Raw genomic sequence first — 25386 nt, 5'->3', positions numbered from 1 at the left:
ATTCAGGGTTGGCACGAAGGTCACTGGTGTAGTTGGTAAACTTCCCACATCAGACCTAGGGTCTGATGAGGAATGCCTTTCCAAGACAGCTGAAATCATGTTATTTCATAAGTTAAACACCTGCTATGTCACAATCAATGGGAAAAAAGAGAGTAGGAGAAAAAGGGAAAAAAAGAAAAATGAGAAATCTCCCCCTCTGACTTCCAGGTGTCTGCTTAGATCACCCTAAAATAAGGAGCCTCCTTAATGCTTACTTTAATGAGGACCTTCTTAAAGCTGGTCCAACTGGTGTTCAAGTCCCTGGACTGAAAAACAAGTTTATGAGCAGCGAGGTCACCTGATTCTGACCATGTGCATGCTGTTTACCCTGAGATGACAGGCCAGTGGCTGCCACAGCTATGATGAATGCTGTGAAGACTCTACTATCCCTTTGAAGCCTACAGAGGCCTCTATGTGACTAAATGCCATAAAAAAGAACCCTGAATGCAGCAAGAGTGTGAAAAGGGGAAGTCACAAATGCCAGAGGACAGTGGGGAAAATCCCATTCTGGATACTGAATTGTTAATGTAAACTTGTTACTGGTTTCCCTGACTTGTGAGGTATCTCATTACATAATCACCTTAGAAGTGTAATCACTAAATCTCTTTAGAAGTCCCCTCCTCTACCTGTTGATGGCAATGCACCTACTTGCTACCAACAGCTGCCACTTAAACCAGGCCATACCAATAGTCAGGTAACAGAGGCAGCCCCACTATTCAACCCTCTGTAGCCCAGACCCACATAGCTCAGGAGCTCACATCAGTCACAAGTGTCAACCAGGAGACCTCGAACTCTGACCACAAGGAACAGTTCAGTGCTGGGGAAAAGAAGATGGTAAGAAGGGGCTTACCCATCTCTTCCTTTGCTGACAATCTTCACCTCAAAGTAATAAATGCCACAGGCAGCAGGTATGGGGTGAGTCGCACGCACTGAGGCAGCATCTTTGTGATTTTTACCATGACCTAACAGGAGAGAGCAAGGAAGAAATTTCAGCAGAAATGCAGATAGAAGCCTTGTTCTTTTCTGCTCCATGGCAACTTCACCCCTTCATGGCCAGGGGAAGCCCTTACATAGTTCAAGGAATAACTAGAGAACAACTGAGCAAACACATAAGCCTCCCACTTTTGGCTCACTTCCTCCTGGGATTAGCAGCCCTGCCAGAGACACTTTCTCCCATACAAACCAAAGGAGGGTACAGGCAATGTGGATGCATGTGAGAGATTCCCAAGTGCTGCTGGCAGTCTCTCCAGAATATAGAGAGCCCACCTGGGAGATCAGGGGAGGAGGAGGCAGCTCTGGAAGTCCATTCCCCTTAACTTTAATAAAAAACTCCAAGCTCTGTCTGTGATGTCTGGCAGGTGAGCAAGCCCAAAGGCCTCTGGCTAATGGAGGGGATGTGACCACCCCCTTCTTCTGACACTCCCAAAACTAAGCAGTGATGAAAGGCCCAGCTGGCATTGGAGCTACCCAGGATAAGCAAAAAGGCCCTCGGGTGGAAGGTCCAGCCCTGCACTGGGTTTGGACACCTGTTGCAGTTCTCTTGCCATCGGGTGTCTCAGGGGCACAGCAGTCTAGAGAGTCGACCCTTGGCCTGGTCAGCCTCAACACCATGGACACCCCGCAGGGGCCAAGGCCTAACCTGGAGCACCCAGGCCAGGGAAGGGACGTGATATGGCAGGGGTCGGGCAGCACAGGCGCCCGGCAAATGCTCCGGTCATACCCCAACCACCCTGGGTAGAAGAGGCCGATACCTTTGTAGTGGACGCGGAGGTTGCCCTGGGAGAGGCCGATGTAGTTGTACTTGTCCTTGGGGCTCCAAGAGCGCGGCAGTGGCGTCTCATGCTGGTTGACCGCGGGGTACAGGCGCTGAAGGCGCCGGCTCAGCTCCTGCTCCCCCGGGGACGGCAGCCCGCCCCCAGCGCCCCCACCAGAGGAATCTCCAGCCTGCGGGCTCCCAGCTCCCGGGTCCACCGTCGCCGCCGCCATCTTGGAGGGAGCTGCTATTGTGTCACTGGGGGCGGGGAGGAGCGGGACCAGATCCTCCCCGCTCAGCCAATGGCCGACGAGCCTACCGAGGCCGCAGGGAAACCGAGTCCGAGTCCGACACCTCTCTTTGGACATTGCCAGCCCTCGCCACATTGAGGACTCCATATCCCACAATGCAGAGCTTTCCAGAGGCGGGACAACCCGGGCTCCTAGGGAACTTTGGGAGATGTAGTATATATCTGCTCAGTCATAAGCCTGTTCGGCAAGACTTCGGGAAACCAAAAACTACAATTCCCGCTGGCAAGGCGGATCCAGGCCCTCAGTTCGCCGCCCTCCCCCATAGCCTCTGTTTATCACCCCGCCTCAGTTCTGATAGCTAGAGTCAAATCCACTGTAGTGATTGACTGAGGGGACCCTACTCCCGGGTCTGAGGCCACCTTTGCTAATTGGCTTCCCTCCCAGCCTGCCTGCTCGGGGAGCGGGGGTGTGGCACAACCGTGACCCCGCCCCAGCCGCTGGGATGCTGGGGCCTGGTCGCCATAGCGACGGGCTGTACACTACCACAGCTTCGCCGGCGGCGGATGCGGGCTGCCCGGCTGCCTGAGGGTCATGGCCTTCCCGAAGCCGCGGTCCTCCAGCTTCGCGACCACATCGAGGTAGGCACTGGCCGAACTGAGGGTAGAGAGGAGGGTTTGAGAGCTTCCATAAAGAGAAATGCCTCTGTCCATTTGTCCAAGGCTTCAGGCCCCACAGAATCTGTGGTGCAGAAACTGAATCCGGGCTAACTTAGCCCGCTGAGGACATTACGCGCTAGCAAAAGGGCCGGCGCCCTTGATCATTAGTAAGAGCCAGCATGTGTTAAGCATATATTATGTACCAAGTGCTTTATATATGGCACATTTAACCTCACAACTCTATGAGGTAGTAATATCTCCGTTTTACAAATGAGTAGAAGCCTGGAGAGATCATGTGTCTTACGTTTATAAGTGGTGGAGCTGGGATTTGAACCCAGCCATGTAAGACTTCTGAACCTGAGCTCTTAGCCACAAGGATAAACTGCCTCTTCACCCATTGGTTTATGGCAAAGATGCTTGTCGAATCGCTGTCTATTCAGGGGTTGCAGCCTCTGGGCACTGCAAAATATAACAACAAGATCTATTAGCCAGGAAAGCCACAAAGTGTACATATTAAAACAGAAACTTGGGGCGCCTGAGTGGCTCAGGTGGTTGAGCATGTCTTCGGCTGAGATCATGATCCTGCGATCCATGATCACGGTCCTGCGATCAGCCCCAGGTGGGCCTCCCTACTCGGTGGGGAGTTGGCTTCTCCTTCTCCCTCTACCTCTCCCTCCTGCTCATGGTCTCTCTATCTTTATCTCTATCTCTCTGTTTCAAATGAATAAATAAAATGTTTTTTTTTAATTAAAAAAATTTTTTTAATTTGGCTAAATATCTTTCTAGCTTTGGGAACTCAGAGAAGTCTAAGTCCCAGGCCTCGGGTCATGTGAGTGGCTCAGTGGGTTAAGCCTCTGCCTTCAGCTCAGGTCATGATCTCAGAGTCCTGGGATCGAGCCCCGCGTTGGACTCTGCTCAGCAGGGAGCCTGCTTCTCCCTTTCTCTCTGCCTGCCTCTCTGACTGCTTGTGATCTTTGTCTGTCAAATAAATAAATAAAATCTTAAAAAAAAAAAAAAGTCCTAGGCTTCTGCTTCTGTATCTCAGACATGGGGATGGATACAACCCACTTCACATTGTTGGGAAAACTTAGAATAAGTAAAGCTGTCATTGCAGCTCTTGCATATACTAAGTATTCAGCAAATGTTCAATGAATATAGTTTCTCCCTTCTAATCGTACCAATGTAAAAACCTGATCTTACCTAAACTTTAATCCTTCAAGGTTTGCTGCCCCAATAAAGAAAGCCTACAAAAAAGTCAGGAGGGGCGCCTCGGTGGCTCAATCGGTTAGTGTCTGACTCTTGATTTTGGCACAGATCATGATTTTTGGGGTTGTGGGATCCACCCCGCATCAGTTCTGTGCTGGGCATGTAGACTGCTTAAGATTCTCTCTCTGTCCTTCCTCTCCACTCTCTCTCAAAAAAAAAAAAAAAAAAAATGCTTCGCTCTCTGACCTTCTCCTCGCTCGTGCTCTCTCTCACTGTCTCTCTCTCAAATAAATAAATAAAAATCTTTAAAAAAAAAAAAAAAGGGACGCCTGGGTGGCTCAGTTGGTTGGACAACTGCCTTCGGCTCAGGTCATGATCCCGGAATCCTGGGATCGAGTCCCACATCGGGCTCCCAGCTCCATGGGGAGTCTGCTTCGCTCTCTGACCTTCTCCTCGCTCGTGCTCTCTCTCACTGTCTCTCTCTCAAATAAATAAATAAAAATCTTTAAAAAAAAAAAAAGTAAATTATTTGCCGAGCTAAAATGAATCTACAAGAACCATACAACAGGCTTGAGAAATAGTATAATTACCCAGCACAGGAATGATAGGAAGATATAGTCATGTTTGAGAGGGATATGAAACAGATTCAGGAGAATAAATGTTTATCTATTTTAAGAAGGAAGCATAATGGGAGTACCTGTCTGGCTTGGTTGGTGGAGTATGTGATTTTTTATCTCCAGCTTGTGAGTTTGGGCCCCACATTAGCTGTAGGGATTACTTAAAAATAAAATCTTAAGAAAGAAGAAGAAGAATGTAATTGCTGAGGCTGAATTTGGTAGCAGTACATAATATCATTGATTCCTGTCCATATCCTTCACCAGTATTTAGAAATGTATACTGGGCCAAGCTCTTTCCCTTAGAGGCACAGTATGGGTGTCCTCCTCCAGCTCCCCTTAGAGCAGGGCCAGGATGATGAAGGATAGGCCAGACCTTAGTACTACAAATATGTCAGCAGATCCTCTTAAAAGGGACCTTCAGATTGTGTATTTCCCAGGGTGCCTGGGTGGCTCAGTCAGATGAACCTATGCCTTTGGCTCGGGTAATGATCCCAGAGTCCCAGGATCAAGTCCCAGGATCAAGCCCGCATCCATAGGGGCTCCCTGCTCAGCAGGGAGTCTGCTTCTCCCTCTGCCTCTCCCCCTTGCTCATGCTTGCTCACATGTGCTCTCTCTCTCTCCCTCAAATAAAGAAAGTCTTTAAAAAAGAAAGAAAGAAAGAAAGAAAGAAAAAAAGAATTTGTCTCTGTTTCCTTTTGAGCAAATTAGGCTGAGAGAGGTTAAATGACTTGCCCCGGGGTTCCTGTTGAAACCCCAGATGTCGGCTCCATGCCCTTCAGCCAGTAAGTATGTGCAAGATAGGAATTGGCGCAACAAGCCCCTGGCCCTGTGCTTCTCGTCCTATAGCACCTGCCTTTGGTATGACACCCCCAGAATGTGTCAGAGTCACAAACATGAAACTCATCCGAATACTGAATGAAAGTGTAAGCCCACAGAGTTTTGTGGGCTCATGGTGAGGCTTTCCTGTCACTGCAGGAATTGGGGAATTGGTGAGATTCTCAGCATGAGAAGGTTTCCGGGAATATAGGGAAATGTTTTGGGCCCAGGGTCAGGAACTTGTTGGCAGCATCTCTGGGAATCTGTAGGCAGTACTGGGAAGACCCAGAGCCTAGATCTGCAACAGAGAGAAGAGGCCATCTCTCTCGTAGATCTAGGAAGGGTGGAGGTACTATTCCCACTCAGGGCACAGGGCTCTGTCACCTACCACTGTCTTCCCCTTTTCTGTGCAGAACACACATGCGGCCTTCAGGAGGGACCATAGATGACTCCTTCCTCACAGAAATCAAGAACACCCAGAATCGCAAGCTTTCTCAGAAACAGAAGACGCTGGTTAGTGCCAATGTCTTGTTGGAAAGCCTGATGTCAATTCTCAGACCCTATCTGCCTCCCTCTCTGCAACCCAAAAGCACCATGCATCTGAAATACGTCTCCCAGAGTGGCTTCTCCCCAGTTAAGGGAGTGCAGCTCATGGAGGCCAGGCCCATCAGACTCTGAGGTAGGTGTGTGCACACTGGCTGCAGCTCACCTGAAAAGCCCATCCAGACCTCTCCTAGCAGAGAGAGATACAGCTGATGTCCATGGATATGCTTCCCCTGCAGCTCAGCATTCTGGAATGGATCTCATTTTTTCATTCAGCCTGACATGTGCCAGGCATTATGCTACGTGCTGGGATGGTCACAGATCTGCCAAGATCCTTCAGGGCTATGACTGTGTCTTTTTTTATGTATGGCCCTGGTTCCTGAAAGGATGCTTGAGTGGTAGGCCTATGTTGAGAGCTCCATAATGCTGTGAGTAGATAAGTGAAGGCAGGAGTGAAGGGATGTTCCCACTTCGTGTTGCCGGCTCTGGGTTGGAAGCAAAGACTCTACTAGCCTCAGGAAATGTCCTTCCTCCATTCCTGTTCTTTTAAGTTTTTATATAAAAATGAATGTTGTCTCTATCTTGGGGCACCTGGCTGGCTTAGTCAGTAGAGCATGTGACTCTTGATCTCTGGGTGGTGAGTTCAAGCCTTAGACTGGGTGAAGAGCTTTCTTTTTAAAAAAAATGAATGCTGTCTCATTAAGTACTTTTGGGTTTTTGTTGATATGATCATAGGATTGTAATTATTTAATTAGCAAACAGCCATTATTGGAATCAAATGAAGAAACACATTTTTTTAAAAGATTTTATTTATTTATTTGATAAACAGAGATCACAAGTAGGCAGAGAGGCAGGCAGAGAGAGAGGAGGAAGCAGCCTTCCTGCTGAGCAGAGAGCCAGATGATGAGCTCAATCCCAGGACCCTGGGATCATGACCTGAGCCAAAGGCCGAGGCTTTAACCCAGGCGCCCCACGAAACACATTTTTTAAAAATTTTTAAAGATTTTATTTATTTGACAGACAGAGATCACAAGTAAGCAAAGAGGCAGGCAGAGAGAGGGGGGAAGCAGGCTCCCCACTGAGCAGGGAGTCAGATGATGGGCTCTCAATCCCAGGACCCTGGGATCATGACCTGAGTGGAAGTCAGAGGCTTTAACCCAGAGCCACCCAGGCGCCCCTATTTTTTTTTACTTTTTTGAAAAAACAGTTTAGCAAACTTATAACTCCAGCTCACAATGGAGCTTTATGGACTGTGTGGTGGTTTTCTTTGTGTGTGTCCTGTGTGGGTAATTTGGGGACACATGGGCCCCACACATTGTTAGACTGGAGACTCCCAATATGGGGATCCCGACTCCAGAGAGGGAAAGGGGTTCAGTGAGACTCTTCGCGGAGACCAAGCGCAGGGCCACGGCTCCAGAACACCGGAGGACTTGGGGCACATGTTCCCCACTCCACTCAGCTGCCACCCACGCAGTGTAGCTGGTTCCCAGCCCTTTAGTGCAGCCGCAACACAGCCATTTTTAACCACCAGGGGGCATTGTTCCCTCCAGCCGACCTGTAACCTCCCCCGCCCCCGCCCCACCACCGTGGCCTCCCTTCCCGTTTCCACCAGCAAGGAAAAGCAGAGATTATGGGGCGCCTGGGAACACCTCTTCACACCCACCTACTGGTGGAGGCCACCGGATAATGATAACCAAGGCCTGGAAGCCGCATTTGCCCAGGAGTCCATGTAGGGTGACCACGTTTTCTTTCCACAGAAGGGCAGACCGAACACAAAGACTGGCCTTTGAAAGTCTGAAAAACGTATTAATTAGCTAGGGTCAGGTGCTTATTTGACAAATTCCCAGGTGTCTTTCAGAGTTACTTGGCACTTTTATAAAAATCACATCCAGGGGAGCGTGGGTGGCTCAGTGGGGTTAAAGCCTCTGCCTTCATTCACCTCAGGTCATGATCCCAGAGTCCTGGTGATAGAGCCCCTGCATCTGGCTCTCTGCTCAGTGGGGAGCCTGCTTCCTCCTCTCTCTCTCTGCCTGCCTCTCTGCCTACTTCTGAACTCTGTCAAATAAATAAGTAAAATCTTTTAAAAAAAAAATCACATCCAAAAAAAAAAAAAGTCACATCAATTTTGACAAATTTCAAAAACACTTTTTTTTCTGGTTTGATTTTTTTTTTAATTTTTTAAAATTTTTAATTTTTTTTTAACATATAATGTATTATTTAACCCAGGGGCACATCTCGGTGAATCATCAGGCTTACACATTTCACAGCACTCACCATAGCACAATCCCCCCACCCATGTCCATAATCCAGCTACCCTATCCCTATCCCCCCACCCCCCAGCAACCCTCAGTTTGTTTCCTGAGATTAAGAGTCTCTTATGGTTTATCTCCCTCCCGAACCCATCTTGTTTTATTTTTTCCTCCCCTATACCCCACAACCCCCACCTTGCCTCTCAAATTCCTCATATCAGAGAGATAATTGCCTTTCTCTGATTGACTTATTTCACTCAGGATAATACCCTCTAGTTCCATCCACATGTTGCAAATGGCAAGGTTTTGTTTCTTTTGATGGCTGCAGAGTATTCCATTGTGTATATATACCACATCTTCTTTATCCATTCATCTGTTGATGGACATCTAGGTTCTTTCCTAGTTTGGCTACTGTGGACATTGCTGCTATAAATTTCTGGTTTGATTTTTAAGTTTGACTTTTCTCGTTTTTCTAATTTGTCTATTTATACTTTTATTTATTTTTTATGCTTTTATTTATCTTTTAAAAGATTGTATTTATTTATTTGAGAGAAAGACAGATAGTGATGGAGATAGCAAGAGATAGCAGATTCAGAGAGGAGAGAGAGAAGCAGGCTCCCGCTAAGCAGGGAGCCCGACATAGGACTTGATCCCAGGACCCTGGGATCATGACCTGAGCCCAAGGCACGTCCTTAACTGCCAGAGCCACCCATTTTTGTTTTTTGTTTTCTGTTTTTAATTAGAGAATGCACAATGGGGAGAGGAGCAGAGAGAGATGGACAAGCAGACTCTGCACTTAGTGCAGAGCCTGGGACAAGGCAAGGGGCTGGGGGCTGTAGGCTCAATCCCACCACCCTGAGATCATGACCTGAGCTGAAATCAAGAGTCAGGCACTTAACTGACTGAGCCATCCAGGTGATCCCATATCGCTTTACAAACAGAAAGAAAGCTTAAACCTTTCTTTTCTTTTCTTTTCTTTTTTAAGATTTTATTTATTTATTAGTCAGAGAGAGAGAGAGAGAGAGAGCGAGCACAGGCAGAGAGGCAGGCAGGGGCAGAGGGTGAAGCAGGCTTCCTGCCGAGCAAGGAGCCCGATGTGGGACTCGATCCCAGGACCCTGGGATCAGACCTGAGTTGAAGGCAGAGGCTTAACCCACTGAGCCATAATAGCAGAAGTATTTTAAGCAATTAAAATAAATACCAGGGTTGGCACCCCAGTACTCAGTCAGTTAAACATCTGCCTTGGGCTCAGGTCATGATCCTAGGATCCTGGGATGGAGCTCCCCCCTCCCCCGCCCCTCCTGCCCCTGCAGTCAGGCTCCCAGCTCAGTGGGGAGCCTGCTTCTCCCTCTCCCTGTGCCTGCTGCTCCTGCTTGTGTTTTCTCTCTCTCTCTGTCAAATAAATAAAATCTTTAAAAAACCTTTAATAAATAGATAAATACATTCATACCAGGGTACTTGGTGGGCTCAGTCGGTAGAACAGACTATACTTCATCTCAAGGTCATGGGTTCGACCCCCCACATTGGGGGTAGAGATTACCTAAATAAAGGGGTGCCTGGGAAGCTCAGTCTGTGATGCATCTTACTCTTGTTAGAGCTCAGGTCTTGATCTTAGCATTGTGTGGAACCTAGTTAAAATTAAATAAATAAATAACTTCAATTTTTTAAAAAATTAAAAAAATAAAATAAATACCTTGCGAGTGCTGCTCTGACCATGTCCCAAACATTTTGAACGTGAAATTTTAACATTCTTATTTATTTATTTATTTATTTTTAGTAATCTCTACACCCAATGCGGGACTTGAACTTACGACCCTGATATCAAGAATCCCATGCTCCCCCAACTAAGCCAACCAGACACCACAACATTATTTCTATACTACATTGTATTCTAAGAAGTTAATGGGTCAAGAAAAATAGGAATTTCTTATTAAATTTCCAAATACTTAAGAGGTACAAAGAGGGCTCTTATATTGAATGCAACATTGAATTCTAATTCAATTTTCTTTTATTTTCTTTCTTTCTTTATTAAAGATTTTGTTTTTAAATAATCTCTACACCCCAACATGGGGCTTGAATTCACAATGCTAAGATCGAGAGTCTCACGGGCTACCAATTGAACCAGCCAGGCACCCCCAATTTTCTTTTAAATTGGGAAGTAATTTTTGTGCATTGTAGAAAATTTGAAAAATGTTCAGTTATAGAAAAATAACTACCTAATGGCCTATCATTAGAGGATAATAATTTCTGATAACCTTTTAGGTTATTTCTTCTGTCTCTTCTGGACATCCATTTTTACCTAGTTGTGCTTATTCCCTAATTTCAGGCTTTACTTAACCCTTAGAAATACAGCATTAGCATATTTCTGTGTTAGGCCTTTATGTAATCATTTCATGACTGCTTCTATTTTTAGACACTTAGGAGTTTTCTAATTTCTAGACATTTAGGAATTTTCCAATTTTTTCACAGTCATAAGGCTTTGAGGACTGCCCCTCTGCATAAAGCTGCTGCTCCATCCCTGTCTCCGTCCACACTGGCCACCCCAGGTCCCAGCCTCAGGCAGCCTGCTGTCCTTGGGCATTCATCCCTATTCCTAGCTCTTTAAACCACCTGCCCTTTCCCTGAGGTGTTGGTGCTACCCAGGATGCCTTTGCGCCCCACCTCTAACCCTGACCCACACATCTTCTCCCAAATGACCTCAGCTCCTCTCATATAGTACTCTTATGTACTGAATGAACATCACAGACATCACCACCTCCTACAAGATGATTAGCTTCCCCTGGTCCCTTCCAATCAAGTCTTGTCCCCTCCTGGTAATCTGCATTGGCTTCGGTCACTACCCACTGACTTGCGATCATCAGTTCATTTGTCGTCCCACCTCCGTCATACCCCAGCTTCCTTCATGTCCCTAGAACCCAGCAGGTTGAGAAGGTACTATGGCTCCAGGAATGTCTGACGAACAAATGGATGACTGAATGGATGAACTATAGAGGTGAGATTCGCTGGATCAGAGGCTCATTTCCCCCCCCTAAGTTTTGAGTATTTCACTAAAAGATTTAAAAAAAAAACAAAACAGCCCATGGAGCAGCTGAGTGGCACCCTTGGTTAAGCGTCTGCCTTCGGCTCAGGTCATGATCCCAGGATCCTGGGATTGAGCCCTGCATTGGGCTCCCTACCTAGCCCTGCATTGGGCTCCCTACCTAGCAGGGAGCCTACTTCTCCCTCTCCTCCCTACTTGTGTTCCCTCTCACTATCTTGTTGCTATCTCCGTTTCTCTCTCTCTCTCTCTCTCTCTCTCAAATAAATAAAATCTTAAAAAAAATAAAACAGCCTATGCATATTAACTGTTTCCACTCCCTACCCCTCCTCAAGGTTCAAAATCAGATCCCACTGCTTCAGGACACTCCCTCCCACCTTCCCCCCTCAGGGGGTACAGCTCATCTCCTCCTAGGGTCCACAGCTACCCCTGCTGCATCTCTGCAGTCCTATCTGAGTGTCAGTCCAGGCACAGGGCTGGGCCTGCCCTCCTCTGTCTGTCACTGGACTGTGCTGTGGGGCAAGGGCTGATACGGATTGGTACTCACATGTTTTCATGGTACAGATATCCAATACTCACTGACATACCCTCAGAAGAGAAGGATAGCTCACCTTTACTGAGTTCCAAGGAGGTGTCTGAGTCTGCATAAACCAACTTCACGTTTTCTCACTGCATCCTCACATTAATATAATGCAATGGGAACTAAAACCAACTCCATTTTACAAATGCAGAGACTGAGATTCAGAGCCGTTAAGCCTGTGGTCACATAGCCAATAAGGGATATCTGGCTTTTTAACCTAAACTCTACCTCTAGGGCCCATGGTCTTCATTATGAACTATATTTAGAGATGTTGGGGAGGGGTACCTGGCTCACTCGGTGGGACATGTAACTCTTGACCTCAGGACCATGAGTTCAAGCCCCATGTTGGGTGTGAAGCCTACTTAAAAAAGAGACAGAGAGATGTTGGGGGGAAAATCAAGAATAGAGGGAGGTGGGGTTCATGGGTGGCCCAATTAATTAAGCAGTTAAGTGTCTGACTTGTTAAGTGAGCCTTGGTTTTGGCTCAGGTCATGATCTCAGGATCATGGGATTGAGCACTTCGTCCAGCTCCATACTTGGCATGGAGCCTGCTTGAGACTTTCTCTCTCCCTTTCCTTCCCCCTCTGACTCTCCCATGCATGCACGTACTCTCTCTCTCAAATAAGTAAATAAAATCTTAAAAAAAAAAAAAGAGTAAGGGTTCCTGGGTGGCTCAGTTGGTTGAGTTTCCAACTCTTGGTTTCAGCGCAGGTCATGATCTCGGGGTGGTGGGATCGAGCCCCACATGGGGTCTGTGCATGGGTCTGCTAGAGATTCTCTCCCTGTGCCTTTCCCCCATGCTTGCACATGCACGCGTGGTCTCTTTATCTCTCTCTCAAATAAATCAATCTAAAAAAAAAAAAAAAGTAGAGGGAGGAGGATGGAGAGGAGCATTAGGAAAGGGAGAAGTGTTGTCATGGTAACCCCACCTGTCCTCTCTTCCTGCAGTCCTGTCAGTTCTCCATTGGTGACCAACTGTCCCCATGGCCCACATACACCACTGATCAGACCATTCTGCATAATCGAAAGCCCTGTTCATATGATTATCGGAAACGAGCAGGGTAAGCTGGGGTCATCCCCGTGGTGGATGTGTTGGTACAGACCCAACATTGGATCCAGAGGTAGCATGGGAGTGTGTGCTGCCCCAGACTAATGATGTAAGAGCCCTGTGGGGTGCCCATCACATCTCATCCCACCATCCCCTGCAGTAGCTGGCAGAAGCAGCCCCTGGGCATTACTAAGCCAAGGTACCTGGAGCAGCTAGAGAACTACCTGCGCAAGGAGCTCCTCCTGCTGGACCTGAGCACAGATTCTACCCAGGAGCTGAGGCTGCAGGTTAGAATCACGGAATAACTGTGGGGAGGGTGGGAGAACAGGTGGGAGGAAATCTTACTCACTAGGACTGAGCAATTCAGACTTCAGGAGAGACCAGTCTCGGGGCACCTGGATAGTTCAGTCCTTAAGCGTCTGCCTTTGGCCTCAGTTCACCTTCCCAGGGTTCTGGGATTGAGCCCATCGGGCTCCCTGTTCAGCAGGAAGCCTGCTTCTCCCTCTGTCAAAGAAATAAATAAAATATTTAAAAAAAAAAAAAAAGGAGAGACCAGCCTCTCCCAGCTCTTTGGGTTCCCCATTCCTGGTAAGGGGAACATGTTCTATGACAAAGTTAGTGAGCAGACTGGATGCTGTTTCCAGTCCCTTCAGCTCTGTGATCTTCAGTGACTAGCATGTGTTGTTGGACATCAATCAATGGAGCCTGAATTCTGGCAGTTGGACAAGAAGGAGTCACACAGTGTTCACCAGCCTAGGGATGACAGACCCAAGCTTGAGGAGCTTAGCCCAGACACCTAGAAAAACCTAGATGCAGATTAGATTCTAATACATACTAATTCGTGCTCAAACAAGGATGATGACAGGGAATCCCTCACTTCTGACTTAGTTACTGACAGAAGCATTTCCTGAGTGTCATCTGTGTGCCAGGCCCTGAATGGGGCCTTGAATGCAACCTCACAGTCTGAAGGTACTTCATTAAGGAAGCAGAACTTCAGAGAAGACATATAGCTATGAAGTGGTAGGGCTGGGTTACAAGCTCAGGACTGATTCCAGAACCTGTGCTAATTCCAGTACATAATGCTGCCTCCAAAAACTTCTGTGTCCAAATGAAACAGGAAATCACACCTCTCTTTGGTCTGAATACAAGGCTGGGGCATTTGATCTCCTCCTGCCTCCACAGGTCTATAAGATAGCAAGAGGCGAGAGGCCAACTAAGGCACAGGGCTTGGAGAAGGCTGGCTGCCTGGAGAGCCAGAGTAGGGTGGCCCTCACCCAGGTTATTTGCCAGACTTCAGAGATAGTGTCAGGAGAGACTTCCAGAGAACAGTTGAGAGGGAAAGAGCTGCCCCTCAGCTTCCTGGCACTGAGAGACCCAGGTGGTGCCCTGGGGGATTTGTTTGAATATGGGTGACCTTGCAGCTTCATGCTACAATACTTCTAAGCTTAAGAGAGTGGCAGCTAAAGGCCAGGAGGTGACAGGTCCCCTTTTCTTGCCAGCCTTACAGAGAAATCTTTGAGTTCTTCATAGAGGACTTTAAAACATACAAGCCATTGCTATCCTCCATCAAGAATGCGTATGAGGTGATGCTGGGTAAGACTGCAGCCTCTGTGCCCGGATCCAGTCTGGAGGGCATGGAGAAGATCCTACTCTAACCTTCTGGGGCTGTGCAGAAGTATTGGGGCAGCTACTAACTGGGTCTAGAGGTCACCAAGCGTTGCTCAGCTGTTTTTGCTTATACTGTCCTGTGTGATAAGAGCACCTGACTACCTCCTGTCCTTGCGAAACATGACAAGGCAGTATCTGTAGGAAAGAAATCAACTTTACTATTGAGAGTAAAGCCCAGGAGGGAGTGAGTACCTCTGGGAAGTGATGAGCCTCCCCAACCAGACATGGGAGGTTCCGGGCATGGTACAGCTGCTGGACTAAAGGCTGTAGGGAGAAAGGGCATAGATGAAACCCCATTCCTCAGACAGACTCTGTCTTTGGTTTAAAAGCAAATGCAGAAAAAAAAAAAAACCGGGGTAGGGGAAAAAGGCAAATGCAGGAAAGCATTAAACAGGGTCCATGCTTTGAACAAGGCATATGCGTAGACTCCTGGAGTTTGCAAGACATAGCCACCCACTGTGACCTTAGGATCAGTGTCTCCTGACTGTTTTCTATGGTCCCAAAGGGAGTCTCCCACCTGTCCCTGCCTAGCCTACCAGAGGGAGAAGATTCGGGCTCTGGAGCCCCTGAAGGCCAAGCTTGTCACTGTGAATGAGGACTGCAATGAGAAAATCCTGGCCATGAGGGCTGAGGAGAGATATGAAATCTCCATGCTGAAGAGAGAGAAGATGAATTTGCTAAAACTCATTGACAAAAAGAACGAGGAGAAGATCTCATTGCAGAGCGAGGTGAATGGGAGTAGTGTGATGACCAACTCCCTGAATTTCTGCTGCCCCCACCCCAGGGGTGATCTGAGGCCCTGGGCACTAAGGTGACTCCCTAACTCTCTACCCTGCTGCCTGGATTGATATACTGATTGGCCACCTTGTCTCCTTCTCCCTCCAACTTTCCTGTTTCCAGGCCCTGATGGGGCCACTCAGCACCCATCCCATGCCCTTTGATGGCTAGCTATGTATAGCCCCTGACCTCACAGCCACCTTCCCAATAGGTATCCAAACTGAGAAAGAATTTAGCTGAGGAGTACCTGCGCTACCTCAGCGAGCGAGATGCCCGCAAGATCCTCATTGCAGACCTGAATGAGCTGCGGTACCAGAGGGAGGACATGTCACTAGCCCAGTCCCCAGGTAAGCCTGAGGTGGTTTCTCTCCACTGAGGAGGTACTAGAGAGGAGTCTCGCCACTCATCCCTATTCATTCAACTCTCATTTTTTTTTTAAAGATTTTATTTATTTATTTGACAGAGAGAGATCACAGTAGACAGGCAGGCAGAGAGAGAGAGGGAAGCAGGCTCCCTGCTGAGCAGAGAGCCCAATTCGGGACTCGATCCCAGGACCCTGAGATCATGACCTGAGCCGAAGGCAGCGGCTTAACCCACTGAGCCACCCAGGCGCCCCTCATTCAACTCTCTTAATGTCTGTTCATCCATGCCCATTCACAAAGTGGGGATGTTCCTGCTGCTGCCCGGGTCTATGGATCTTTTGAGCTGAACTGAGAATCATAGACTCATTGTTTAAGTAGGAAGCCATTGTGGCCTGCTGGGACAGCCTGGATTCCCTGAGAGCAGGACAGGCCTGGTACACCATGTCCTGGGCTTCTCTATTTAAGCCTTAAGTTCTAAGCTGTTAGCACTCTGGGAAAGGCCCAGGGCTTCCCAATCAGGGAGAAAAGGACCTGGGACCAGGCCCCAAGGGACACTCTAAACCTGCCCTGGGCTACATGCTCTGGAGCCAGGGTAACACAAGATGGCGGGTACTCTGGCAGGCATCTGGGGGGAGGACCCCGTGAAGTTAACACTGGCTCTGAAGATGGCCCGGCAAGACCTGACCCGCACGCAGATGGAACTCAACACCATGAAGGCCAACTTTGGAGATGTGGTGCCCAGGAGGGACTTTGAAATGCAGGAGAAGACCAACAAGGATCTGCAGGAGCAGGTATAGGTACTGGTGGGTGGGTAGGGCAAGGTAGGGTCACATAGGTAGGTAACAAGCTGTTCCACAGCTGGACAGCCTGAGAAGTGACTATGAAGAGGTCTGCAAGGAGCACGAGATATTGCTGCAGTTGCACATGACCACACTGAAAGAGCGGGACCAGTTTCATTCTGAGCTCCAGGAGATCCAGCGTACCTCTACGCCACGGCCTGACTGGAGCAAGTGCGAAGGTAATGATGGCCATTGTGCTCCCAGGGACTGCTCAAGGATGTGATTTGAACTCCAGCTCCCTCTTTCCACATGCAGATGTGGTGGCTGGAGGCCCAGATCGCTGGCAAAAGCTGGCTGAGGGCAAGAACAGCGACCAGCTGGTGGATGTACTCCTGGAGGAGATTGGCGAGGGGCTGCTCCGGGAGAAAGACTTCTTTCCTGGTCTGGTAGGGGTCCCTGGGGCTTAGGAGGTTTGAGGCCAGATTCAGAACAGCCAGGCCTTGCCACTAAGACTTGAGGTTCTGGGGGAACCATCTGGGGCTCTCCCTGGGCCCAGAGATGATCTGACACTCTCCTTTCCAGGGCTATGGGGAAGCCATCCCTCCTTTCCTTCGATATGATGGCTTTGTGGAGAACAAGAAGCCAAGCAAGAAGGATGTGATAAACCTCCTCAAGGATGCCTGGAAACAACGTCTTGTTGAGGAGGTCAGATCTCATGGGCCATTTTGGCTTGGTATGGCCTTGAGAGTCTTCCACCGGGTTCCACTGGGGTGTTAGAGAGAAGGGCCAACCCACCATGGGTTAGGCTTACCAAACAATCATCTCCCACCCACAGAAAGAGAAATTCCCAGATTTCTTCTTCAGTTTCCTGGAGCATCGCTTTGGACCTAGTGAAGCCATGGCTTGGGCTTACACCATTTTTGAAAATATCAAGCTCTTCCGCTCTAATGAGGTCATGAGTCAGTTCTATGCAGTCTTGATGGGAAAGGTGAGGTTGGGGCTGGCCCTCCCTTTGTCCCAGGCATAGGCCAGCTCTATTGCTACCACTCCAGGAAGCAGCAAATTAGTCAATGCTTCCTTCCCTGTAGAGGAGTGAGAGTGTATACATCAAGCAAAAGGAGACAGTGGCACAGCTGCTGAAGGAGATGACAAATGCTGACAGTCAGAATGAGGGGGTGATAACCATGGAGAACTTAAGGTGAGAGTCTGGTCCAGCTATCCAAACTCCTGTCCAACATTTCTTCTGGCCAGGCTCCCAGATATGCAGGGGAAAGGGGAGCCTGGCAGGAAGGGCTCACAGCCTCAACACTTGTCCATTTTGAGCACTGTTGGGGCTGGCAGAGGGGTACAGGAAGATGGGTGAGCAGGCCTCAGCCAGGTCTCTTGGCCCTTGTGTCTCCCAACAGCACTGTCCTCAAGAGCAACTTCCCCTTCAAGAAGGAAGAGAAAATTCAGGAGTTGATGGAGGCAGGAGGCTGGCATCCCAACAGCAGCAATGCAGACTTGCTGAACTACCGCTCGTTATTCATAGAGGTACCCACCTCTATATCTGTATGTGTTGGGCAGGGGTTGTCCAGGAACTTGCCGAGCCCTGCCCTAGCTTCTGCTGGACCTGGACCCCAACTAATGTGTTCTCACCCTGCCTTGTGGCCCCTCCCAGGATGAAGAGGGCCAGAGTATGCCCTTTGTACAAAAGCTGTGGGAACAGTACGTGGATGAAAAGGATGAATACCTACAGGAACTAAAACAGGAACTGGGCCTAGAACTGTGAGTAACTCCTGAGCCCTTAGGCCCACTTAGCCATAGGCAAGTCCCTATGCCACAGGGTGGCATCTCAAGGCCTTGGGTCTCCCTCTGCACTGCTGAGCTTGCTGCTGGGCACTATATACAACTCAAGTTCAGCAGAGGACACCTTGGGGGTCTGGGGTGCAGAAAGGAGAGGTCAAGGCCTACCTCTCTTTCTTTGTGGGGGTAGCTATGATGAAGTAACCCTACCCAGGCTACGTGAAGCCCTGATGAACATTGATCCCGGGCTAGATAAGCAGACCCTAAATGGCTACTTGAGCCGGGCCTTCCAGCTCCCCATGACAGAACTGCCTGAGGAGGGTGAAGAGAAGGAAGAAGGCATTGTGGTACGGCTCAAGATTGCCCTGGAACGGCTTCAGATGACTGACATCAGGCGCATGGGGTCTCGAGAGCAGGAGCCTACAAGCTAGGGCCACTGTGGGCAGCCTTAGTGCTGCTAACCTCTGACTTTTCGTATAAAATTATTTGTCTGAACCTGTTCTCCAGGTTATGTTGGGGAGTTGAGGGGAGGGAAGGTGTTGAATTGATCCTGGCCTGGCTGGCCCCAGGATATATACCAAAACACAGCACATTCTGTTTGTGACACTTTATTGATACTGGGGAGGTGGGGAGGAGATCTGGAAGAATAGGTGGACCAGTCCCCGCCTAGGGTGTTGAGGCCTGGCCACTATTGGGCAGGGAAGACAGAGTTGCCACTGAATGCACAAGGGATGAGCAGCTGCCGGTACTCCAGGGGCAGATGCCGCTCCACAAGCACATGCAGGGAGACTTGGTCGTTGACCAGGCCCTGCCTGTAGCAGAGGGGGATAGAGATAGAATCAGGGCCAGCACTCCCACGCCCAGCACCTCCCTGCTTCTGCCCACTTACCGTCGCATCAACAGTTCCAGGTCCTCTGGCCTCACAGTCTTGCGGCCAGCATGAGCAGAAAATACCTCCAGGTCATCACAAAGATGCTGGAAATACTTGTCCAGGCTGCCAAAAGGGTTGGGGTAAAAGACTCAACAGTCTATTGATGATCTGAGGGCCTCCTCTCCCCACCCTGTGTGTCCAGGACTCACCACTTCTCCACCATCTCAAGAGCCTTCTTCTCCATGGGCATCTTAGCATAGAAGCTAAAGAGTTTCACATAGTGGCTTAATCCAGTCTTGTGGGGATCTTGACGGGGCCTGGAGCCATGGGTTCGGGCCCTGGGGGGATGCCTGGTCGGTAGAGGCTCCAGAGGCTCTGAAGATAAGCTGGGGGCAGGAGTGGATAGTTAGCTAAAATGCTGCCCAAAGTGGCCCCTAATCAAATACAAGTCTTTTCTTTTTTTCTTTAAGATTTAATTTATTTATTAGACAGAGAGAGAGAGAGGTCACAAGTAGGCAGAGAGGCAGGCGGAGAGATGAGGGGAAGCAGGCTCCCCGCTGAGCAGAGAGCCCGATGCAGAGCTTGATCCCAGGGCCCCCCTGAGTCGAAGGCAGAAGCTTAACCCACTGAGCCACCCAGGTGTGCCTCAAAAACAAGTCTTATTAGCTCCTGTGAAGACTAGGGCCCATGTGCTCCTTGGCTAACCTGGACAAATAGCTCTAACTATCTGCTGGGGGGCAGTGGGGACCGAGGGCCACACAGAGGCCTGGTCTTTCCCTGTGGCCCTGATCCTCCAATCAGGACCCAGAGTCCCAGTCTAGACTCCTTGTATAAGCTAGTACTTGCTCAGGCCCTTGACCCTCAGGCCTTTGCATGGACATTCCCCTCAGCCTGTTGCTGCCTATCCGATTCTGCTAATCATCCCCCAGGAAGCCTTCTCTGACTATATACTGACTTAGGCACTTCCCCTACCCAGCTTCCTCTAAGAACCTAGAAGCATGCACTAGGACAACACAGGTACTCAGTGAGCCCCACCCAGCCCACCTCAGGGTGCTCTCTTGAGTGATCATCTGCATATCAACAGGAAGGGGGATAACTCTTTGGTGCTCCGTGCCAAGCTCAGAAGCCTGCCCCCTTCCCAAGAGGTCCAGACAGTACAAGGTCATGGGATCTTACACTGTAGTGGTAGGCGGTGGGGCTGGCTCAAGAAACTGAGGTTGCCTGGCCTGAAGAAACTCAGTGGTGCTGGAGGCCAACTCTGGACTTGCTGTAGAGAAAGTGCAGGATTAGAGGGGGCTCAGGCTTGACTATCTCAACCCACTGTTAAGGCCCACAGGTTCCTTGTCCTGTTCCTCAAGAGCCCTATCTAGCTCTGGTCAGTCAAACAATGGGCCCCTCAGAGTGTCCCTGACCCAACACCACTTGTTCCCAGAAACAAAACCCAAGGGTACAACTCCTCAGATTAGAGACTGAACACAGCTAACCTGAACACAGTCAACCATTTACTCCCTTGTGCCTGCATTGGGCTCTTTACCTGTCCTGCCAGAGATGTCCTCATCTTCTGAAGATCCTTCTGGCTCCTTGGCCTCAAGAGCTTCAGTCATTTCTCCATGTCCCTTAGACTTTTCTGTCCTGACAGAACCTTGTGTTCCTGTTGAGCCCATCACTTCACTCACACTCAAACTTTCCTCCATCCTTTCCTCTGCCTCCTCGCCAACTCCATTCTGTAAGGGCTCTACTCTATCTTCTCCAGAGATAGCACTGCTATTGTTTGGGAGGCTCACAGCAAGGACATCAATTTTCTTTGCCTTTCCTGCCAGAAGTTGAGCTGGTTTTCCAGGATCTGAATCAAGGGAGAGAATATAGGTTCGAGAAGCAGTAGCCCAAGGCTATAGCTCTGAGAAGAATAAGGGTAGTGTAATAAACCCAATCTAGCTCACTAAGGAAAAATGTCCAGAAGCAGACCCAGGGTACTTGTTTGGAGTATCTTAGTCCAAAACCAACTCTGCTCTGACATGTAAGAGGAACCAATACCCAGGGGACTCTGCAGGGCACACATACAGGCCTGAGGAGGGAAAAGCACCAGTGCCAGTTTTCATCCAAGGCTTATTTCTGGGCTATGTGCTCCACATACTCACTGTGGTTCTGCAGCCTAGACCCACTGCTCTGTGTCCTACGACTGACAGCCCTCTCAGCATTTTCCGCCTCAGTGTGAGAGAGAAAGGGCAGGGAGTGGTACACACTGGGGGAATGGCCAACCAAGGGCTGGGAGAAGGGCTGAGTGTCCTCCAACACGGTATCCGTTGGCAGGGTGGCAACAGGGGTTCTGAGGCTGTCACCTGGAAATGAAAGGCCAGTTGACACTCTGTATTCCAGGCCCATCTGCTGCTAACCAGTCACCAGGGCCTGGGCAGCAGACCCCATGAGTCTGCCCCAGGTGGCCTTCCAAAAAAACTTCCTAGTATTCTAAGACTTACCTCCTTCCACAGCTCTCTTTGCTTACCTTCCTGCTTCTTAGTCTGGCATTCCCACCCTCCACAGCTTGTCTCACCAAAACTGCTCACCTATGCCTCTACACTTCTCACTCTACTAAGAACCCTCCTCTTAATCTATCTAGTGAACCTGACTTGTTTCCTGGAATCAGGCTGCCTGGTCAGTCCTGACTGGCCAGCTGCTCCTGAAACCTGACCGTTAGCTATCTCCCAAGAAGTTCCAGCCACCACACCACACCCTTCCTACCCTCAGCCCTGTAGCTTCTCGGGAATATGGGATCCTAGAAGATACTGGGCCCAAGACTACTAAAGATGGCCCAAGACCACTAAAACATGGACCTTGGAGAAAGAAAGCAGAAACTCCTCATAGATCTACTAGCAAGCTTGCTCACTGTCCTTGACCTGACAGAGAGAGGAGTAATCCTGGACTCAGTAGCACCTCCTTCGGGGGGGGGGGGCGGTGTGTGGGAGAGGGAAATCTCAGCCTTACCCGGAGAAGCCAAGGCCAAAGAAGTCTCTCGCAGATCCTGCAAAAATGCACCCACATCTACAGCTCGGCGGGTAGGAGGTCTGCGAGCCAAGCCAGGCCTCTGTACTGACTGTGGTTGGAGAGGCGTGGCAAAGGTCAAACTGAGGGAGCTGGTGGGAGGGAGGAGGCACAAAAGAAAGTTAGGTATCTAAGGCCCAATTTTCTTTTTTTTTTTTTAAAGATTTTATTTATTTATTTGACAGACAGAGATCACAAGAGAGGCAGGCAGAGAGAGAGAGGAGGAGGAAGCAGGCTCCCCACCCAGCAGAGAGCCCGATGCGGGACTCGATCCCAGGACCCCGAGATCATGACCTGAGCCGAAGGCAGAGGCTTAACCCACTGAGCCACCCAGGCGCCCTAAGGCCCAATTTTCAAGGGAATTCCCCCATCTGCCCTGGGGATCTCATCTCTTAGAACAGAGCCATGATGCCAGAAAGCTAAAACTTGCAGGGATCAGTATAGCCAGATTCCATCCCAATCAATAGCTCCCTCTCCTAGCCTTTCCACCAACCCCAGGATAGGCAACAGCACCTGGTGAGGGAGGAGGCACTGGCATTCCCACGAGGCTCTGCTAGAGAATTTAAAAAGAAACCATGGTAAGTTTCCAGGCTCACGAGAGCCCTCTCTCAGACCTCATCAGCCTCTCTAGAGGGCAAGAGAGGGTGGCCAAAGATGGTGTTCAGGGTCTTACCTTGGGAGAGAGGCAGTTCTTGGTCCATTTCGTGCTGAAACACTGACAATCTCAGCCTCTGCTTCTTCCTGCCAGGAGCCAGAAGACCTAGAGCCAGGGTTGTGGGGGGCTCAAGCTCAGGAAGTTGCAGCTCCAGGCTACAAGGATGGAACTTATCTCAGACAGGCCAGGAAGCCCAACACTGGCTTCTGGGGCCCTCAGAGCTGCCCAACAGCCCAGTGCAAGGGAAGAATTCACTGTGCACCTGCCCCGACTGCTTTCCTGTCTAGAGGACCGGACCACTTGCGGTGTCGGCACTGGCTTCACCACAGATTTTGGCGTCATGATGGAAGATTCTGGGGCTGCAGAGACAGCAAGCAAAGGGCAGAGTTGGCAGGGCAGGCTGCACTGAATGAGGGATACCAAGGGACTGGTGTCTAACCCTGATCAGCAAGTTACTCACCAGTTAGAATTATGTTTTTCAGCAGAGTCCGGGGTGTCTGTTCCTCCAGGTTCCCACTGGTATGAACATGGGCCAATCTGCCAATAGACTGGGTAAAAGCAACAAGGGAGTCAGTCCGTTCCTTTGCCTTGAGATTCCCTCAAGCCCCCTGAAGGCAGCAAGAGCCCTGTAGTGGTCAGTGGGCTGGGCACTTACCCTAGCTCTATGGGAACCTCGCCTCACATTCATCTTTGTTGGGGTGCTCAGCCTCCTAGAGGAAGGTGTTTCAAGTAGAGCTTTCTGGGCACTGTGTAAAGATCAATAGCTCTTAAGTTAAGTAGGGAGGGGGGAACTAGGGGATGCAGAGATGTGCTTTTATCAGGGAATTTAGCCTGAAGCCCTTTTCCCTCAAGGCCAGGGACCCAGAAACCACTTGCCCCTCTCACAGCCTCTGTTGCAATTGTTGTGTCAACAATTCTGTGGATGAGGGGAACCTAAGGAATATGGGAAGAAAGAAGGACTATAATGATCCAGCCAGAGGCAGGGGCTGAGGAAAGCTTTACAGAACTGGCTCTGTTAGAAGTAACAAGAGGAGCACTTAGAAGAGTTAAAATTAATTATTTATTAATTAATTATTTTAATTCCTGACATTAAAATAACAAGTCAAGAAGGATATTTAAATATTTGGAAACCTTTTAAGTACTTGCCAGGGTTTCACAGCAACTTCTACATTGGTCACTCCAGCCCTTCATTCCAGTCCCTCTCAGATTCCCAAGGCACAACTCCCACCTTATCAATTATAGGTCTAAAACCTACAGTGAGGGGTGCCTGGGTGGCTCAGTGGGTTAAAGCCTCTGCCTTCGGCTCAGGTCATGATCCCAGGGTCCTGGGATTGAGCCCTGCATCGGGCTCTCTGGCTCCGCGGGGAGCCTGCTTCCCCCTCTCTCTCCACCTGCCTCTCTGCCTATGTCTGTGAAATAAAAAAAAAAAAAAAAAAAGTCTTAAAAAAAAAAAAAAAACCTACAGTGAATAGCGTCCCAAGGGCCTATAAAAGAACTGCACTGGAGTGCATGGGTGGCTCAGTGGATTAAGCCTCTACCTTCGGCTCTGGTCATGATCTCAGGTTCCTGGTTTGGAGGCCCGCATCCGGCTCTCTTCTCAGCGGGGAGACTGCTTTTCCCCTCCCCGCCCCTGCCTGCCTCTCTGCCTACCTGTGATCTGTCAAATAAATAAATAAAATCTTAAAACAAAACAAAAACAAAAACTGCACTGCCCCAGTCTGGCAGATACAAATTTCCACACCCTCTGCACCAAGAGCTCACCATAGCCCTCATCCACTGATACTACCAGGAGGTCAGGCCAAATTCCCTGCTCTCTAGCAAAGCATCTTTCTATTTCCTGCCTCCAGAATTCTGCCCAGGCTGTGCTCTCTACCTCCTTTCCCATCTTCCAGCTGGGAGCTACAGGGAAAGGGAACTGAATGTGCAGGAAACGGTGGGGACCATAGAGGAAGCAGTTCAGGGAAGACGCCTGGGAAGATGTTGCCCAGAGAACAGGACAAAAGGCCAGATTCTGAGCGCCCAGAAGCAAAAATACCCAAAGACGCGAGCAGAGTTGAGCTCTGTAGTCCTGAGAACTGGCAGCCTTGAGTCTCGCTGGTGGGGACAGAAACAGCTGACCCGAACCCGGTAAGCGGTGGACCCAGTTCTCAGAACCCTGGGCCCTGAGGCTCTCCGAGACTCCGTTTCCCTCTCCAAACAGGGTCTGCCCTGGATCCTGCTGAGGTCTGACCCCCTAATCCCTATGGCTGCTCACACGCTCGGGCAGCTCCCCGCCATACCCAATTCTAGCACTCCGGCGTCGCCGCGGGGTGCGCGTATCCGCAGTATCCAGCACGCGCCGCAAGAGCGTGCGCGTCGTAGGCTCGCTGTCGCGGTTGTAGTGCTCCGCCATCGCCTCAGCCATCCGCCTCCCAACCGCTGAGGTAGCCGAAGCCGCCGCCTTCCCGCCGCAGCATTTAAGTCAACTCTCGCGAAGCTGCCGCACGGCCTCACGGGAGTTGCAGTTCTAATCCTACTGCTCGGAGGCGCGAGGAATGTGTTGCGATGGTTGTAACCTGGTTTTGGAGGCACTTTTACTTGGGAGTGCACCTGGACAAACGTGTCAACCCTTCGAAGCCTTGGTTTTTTCATCTGTAAGTTGAGTATGATATGCAC

General features: G+C 49.6%; 3 protein-coding genes across 9 annotated transcripts in view; 1 reads left to right on the top strand and 2 right to left on the bottom strand.

Moving 5' to 3' along the window:
• Positions 1-2040, bottom strand: part of RANBP10 (RAN binding protein 10) — a 66591-nt gene extending 64551 nt beyond the window's left edge. The window contains exons 1-2 of the mRNA XM_044255922.1: positions 1791-2040; positions 890-1001 (exon numbers count right to left, since the gene is read on the bottom strand). Of these exons, the coding sequence (XP_044111857.1) occupies positions 890-1001; positions 1791-2025 (347 nt within the window). The 5' untranslated portion in view covers positions 2026-2040. The remainder of the gene's footprint in view (positions 1-889; positions 1002-1790) is intronic.
• Positions 2041-2414: 374 nt separating this feature from the next.
• On the top strand, positions 2415-18597 carry TSNAXIP1 (translin associated factor X interacting protein 1). Of its 5 annotated transcripts, none has more exons than XM_044255912.1 (16): positions 2415-2681; positions 5752-5851; positions 12696-12808; positions 12956-13082; positions 14295-14388; positions 14995-15191; positions 15452-15587; positions 16224-16393; positions 16461-16620; positions 16697-16827; positions 16964-17086; positions 17217-17369; positions 17470-17579; positions 17788-17914; positions 18042-18148; positions 18357-18597. In XM_044255912.1, the coding sequence occupies exons 1-16, from the start codon at positions 2635-2637 to the stop codon at positions 18595-18597; spliced, it is 2136 nt and encodes a 711-aa protein (XP_044111847.1). In that variant the 5' UTR covers positions 2415-2634. The 5 variants fall into 5 exon arrangements, with proteins under 5 accessions (XP_044111847.1, XP_044111849.1, XP_044111848.1 ...); XM_044255914.1 differs by having other exon boundaries at positions 18419-18453; XM_044255913.1 differs by lacking the exon at positions 5752-5851.
• Positions 17580-25123, bottom strand: CENPT (centromere protein T). Of its 3 annotated transcripts, none has more exons than XM_044255919.1 (13): positions 25011-25123; positions 23387-23477; positions 23192-23279; positions 22994-23090; positions 22750-22886; positions 22590-22626; positions 22020-22168; positions 21176-21376; positions 20572-20880; positions 20214-20304; positions 19247-19423; positions 19056-19160; positions 17580-17811 (listed from the first exon to the last, which is right to left on the bottom strand). In XM_044255919.1, the coding sequence occupies exons 1-13, from the start codon at positions 25121-25123 to the stop codon at positions 17796-17798; spliced, it is 1611 nt and encodes a 536-aa protein (XP_044111854.1). In that variant the 3' UTR covers positions 17580-17795. The 3 variants fall into 3 exon arrangements, with proteins under 3 accessions (XP_044111854.1, XP_044111852.1, XP_044111853.1); XM_044255917.1 differs by lacking the exon at positions 17580-17811 and adding an exon at positions 18769-18978; XM_044255918.1 differs by lacking the exon at positions 17580-17811 and adding an exon at positions 18769-18978 and having other exon boundaries at positions 21281-21376.
• Positions 25124-25386: the final 263 nt, after the last annotated feature.

This window comes from Neovison vison, chromosome 7, assembly GCF_020171115.1.
Source record: "Neovison vison isolate M4711 chromosome 7, ASM_NN_V1, whole genome shotgun sequence".
NCBI classification, from domain to species: Eukaryota; Metazoa; Chordata; class Mammalia; order Carnivora; family Mustelidae; genus Neogale; species Neogale vison.
Note: the sequence above shows the minus strand (reverse complement) of the source record. Positions and strands in the feature narration are given on the sequence as shown.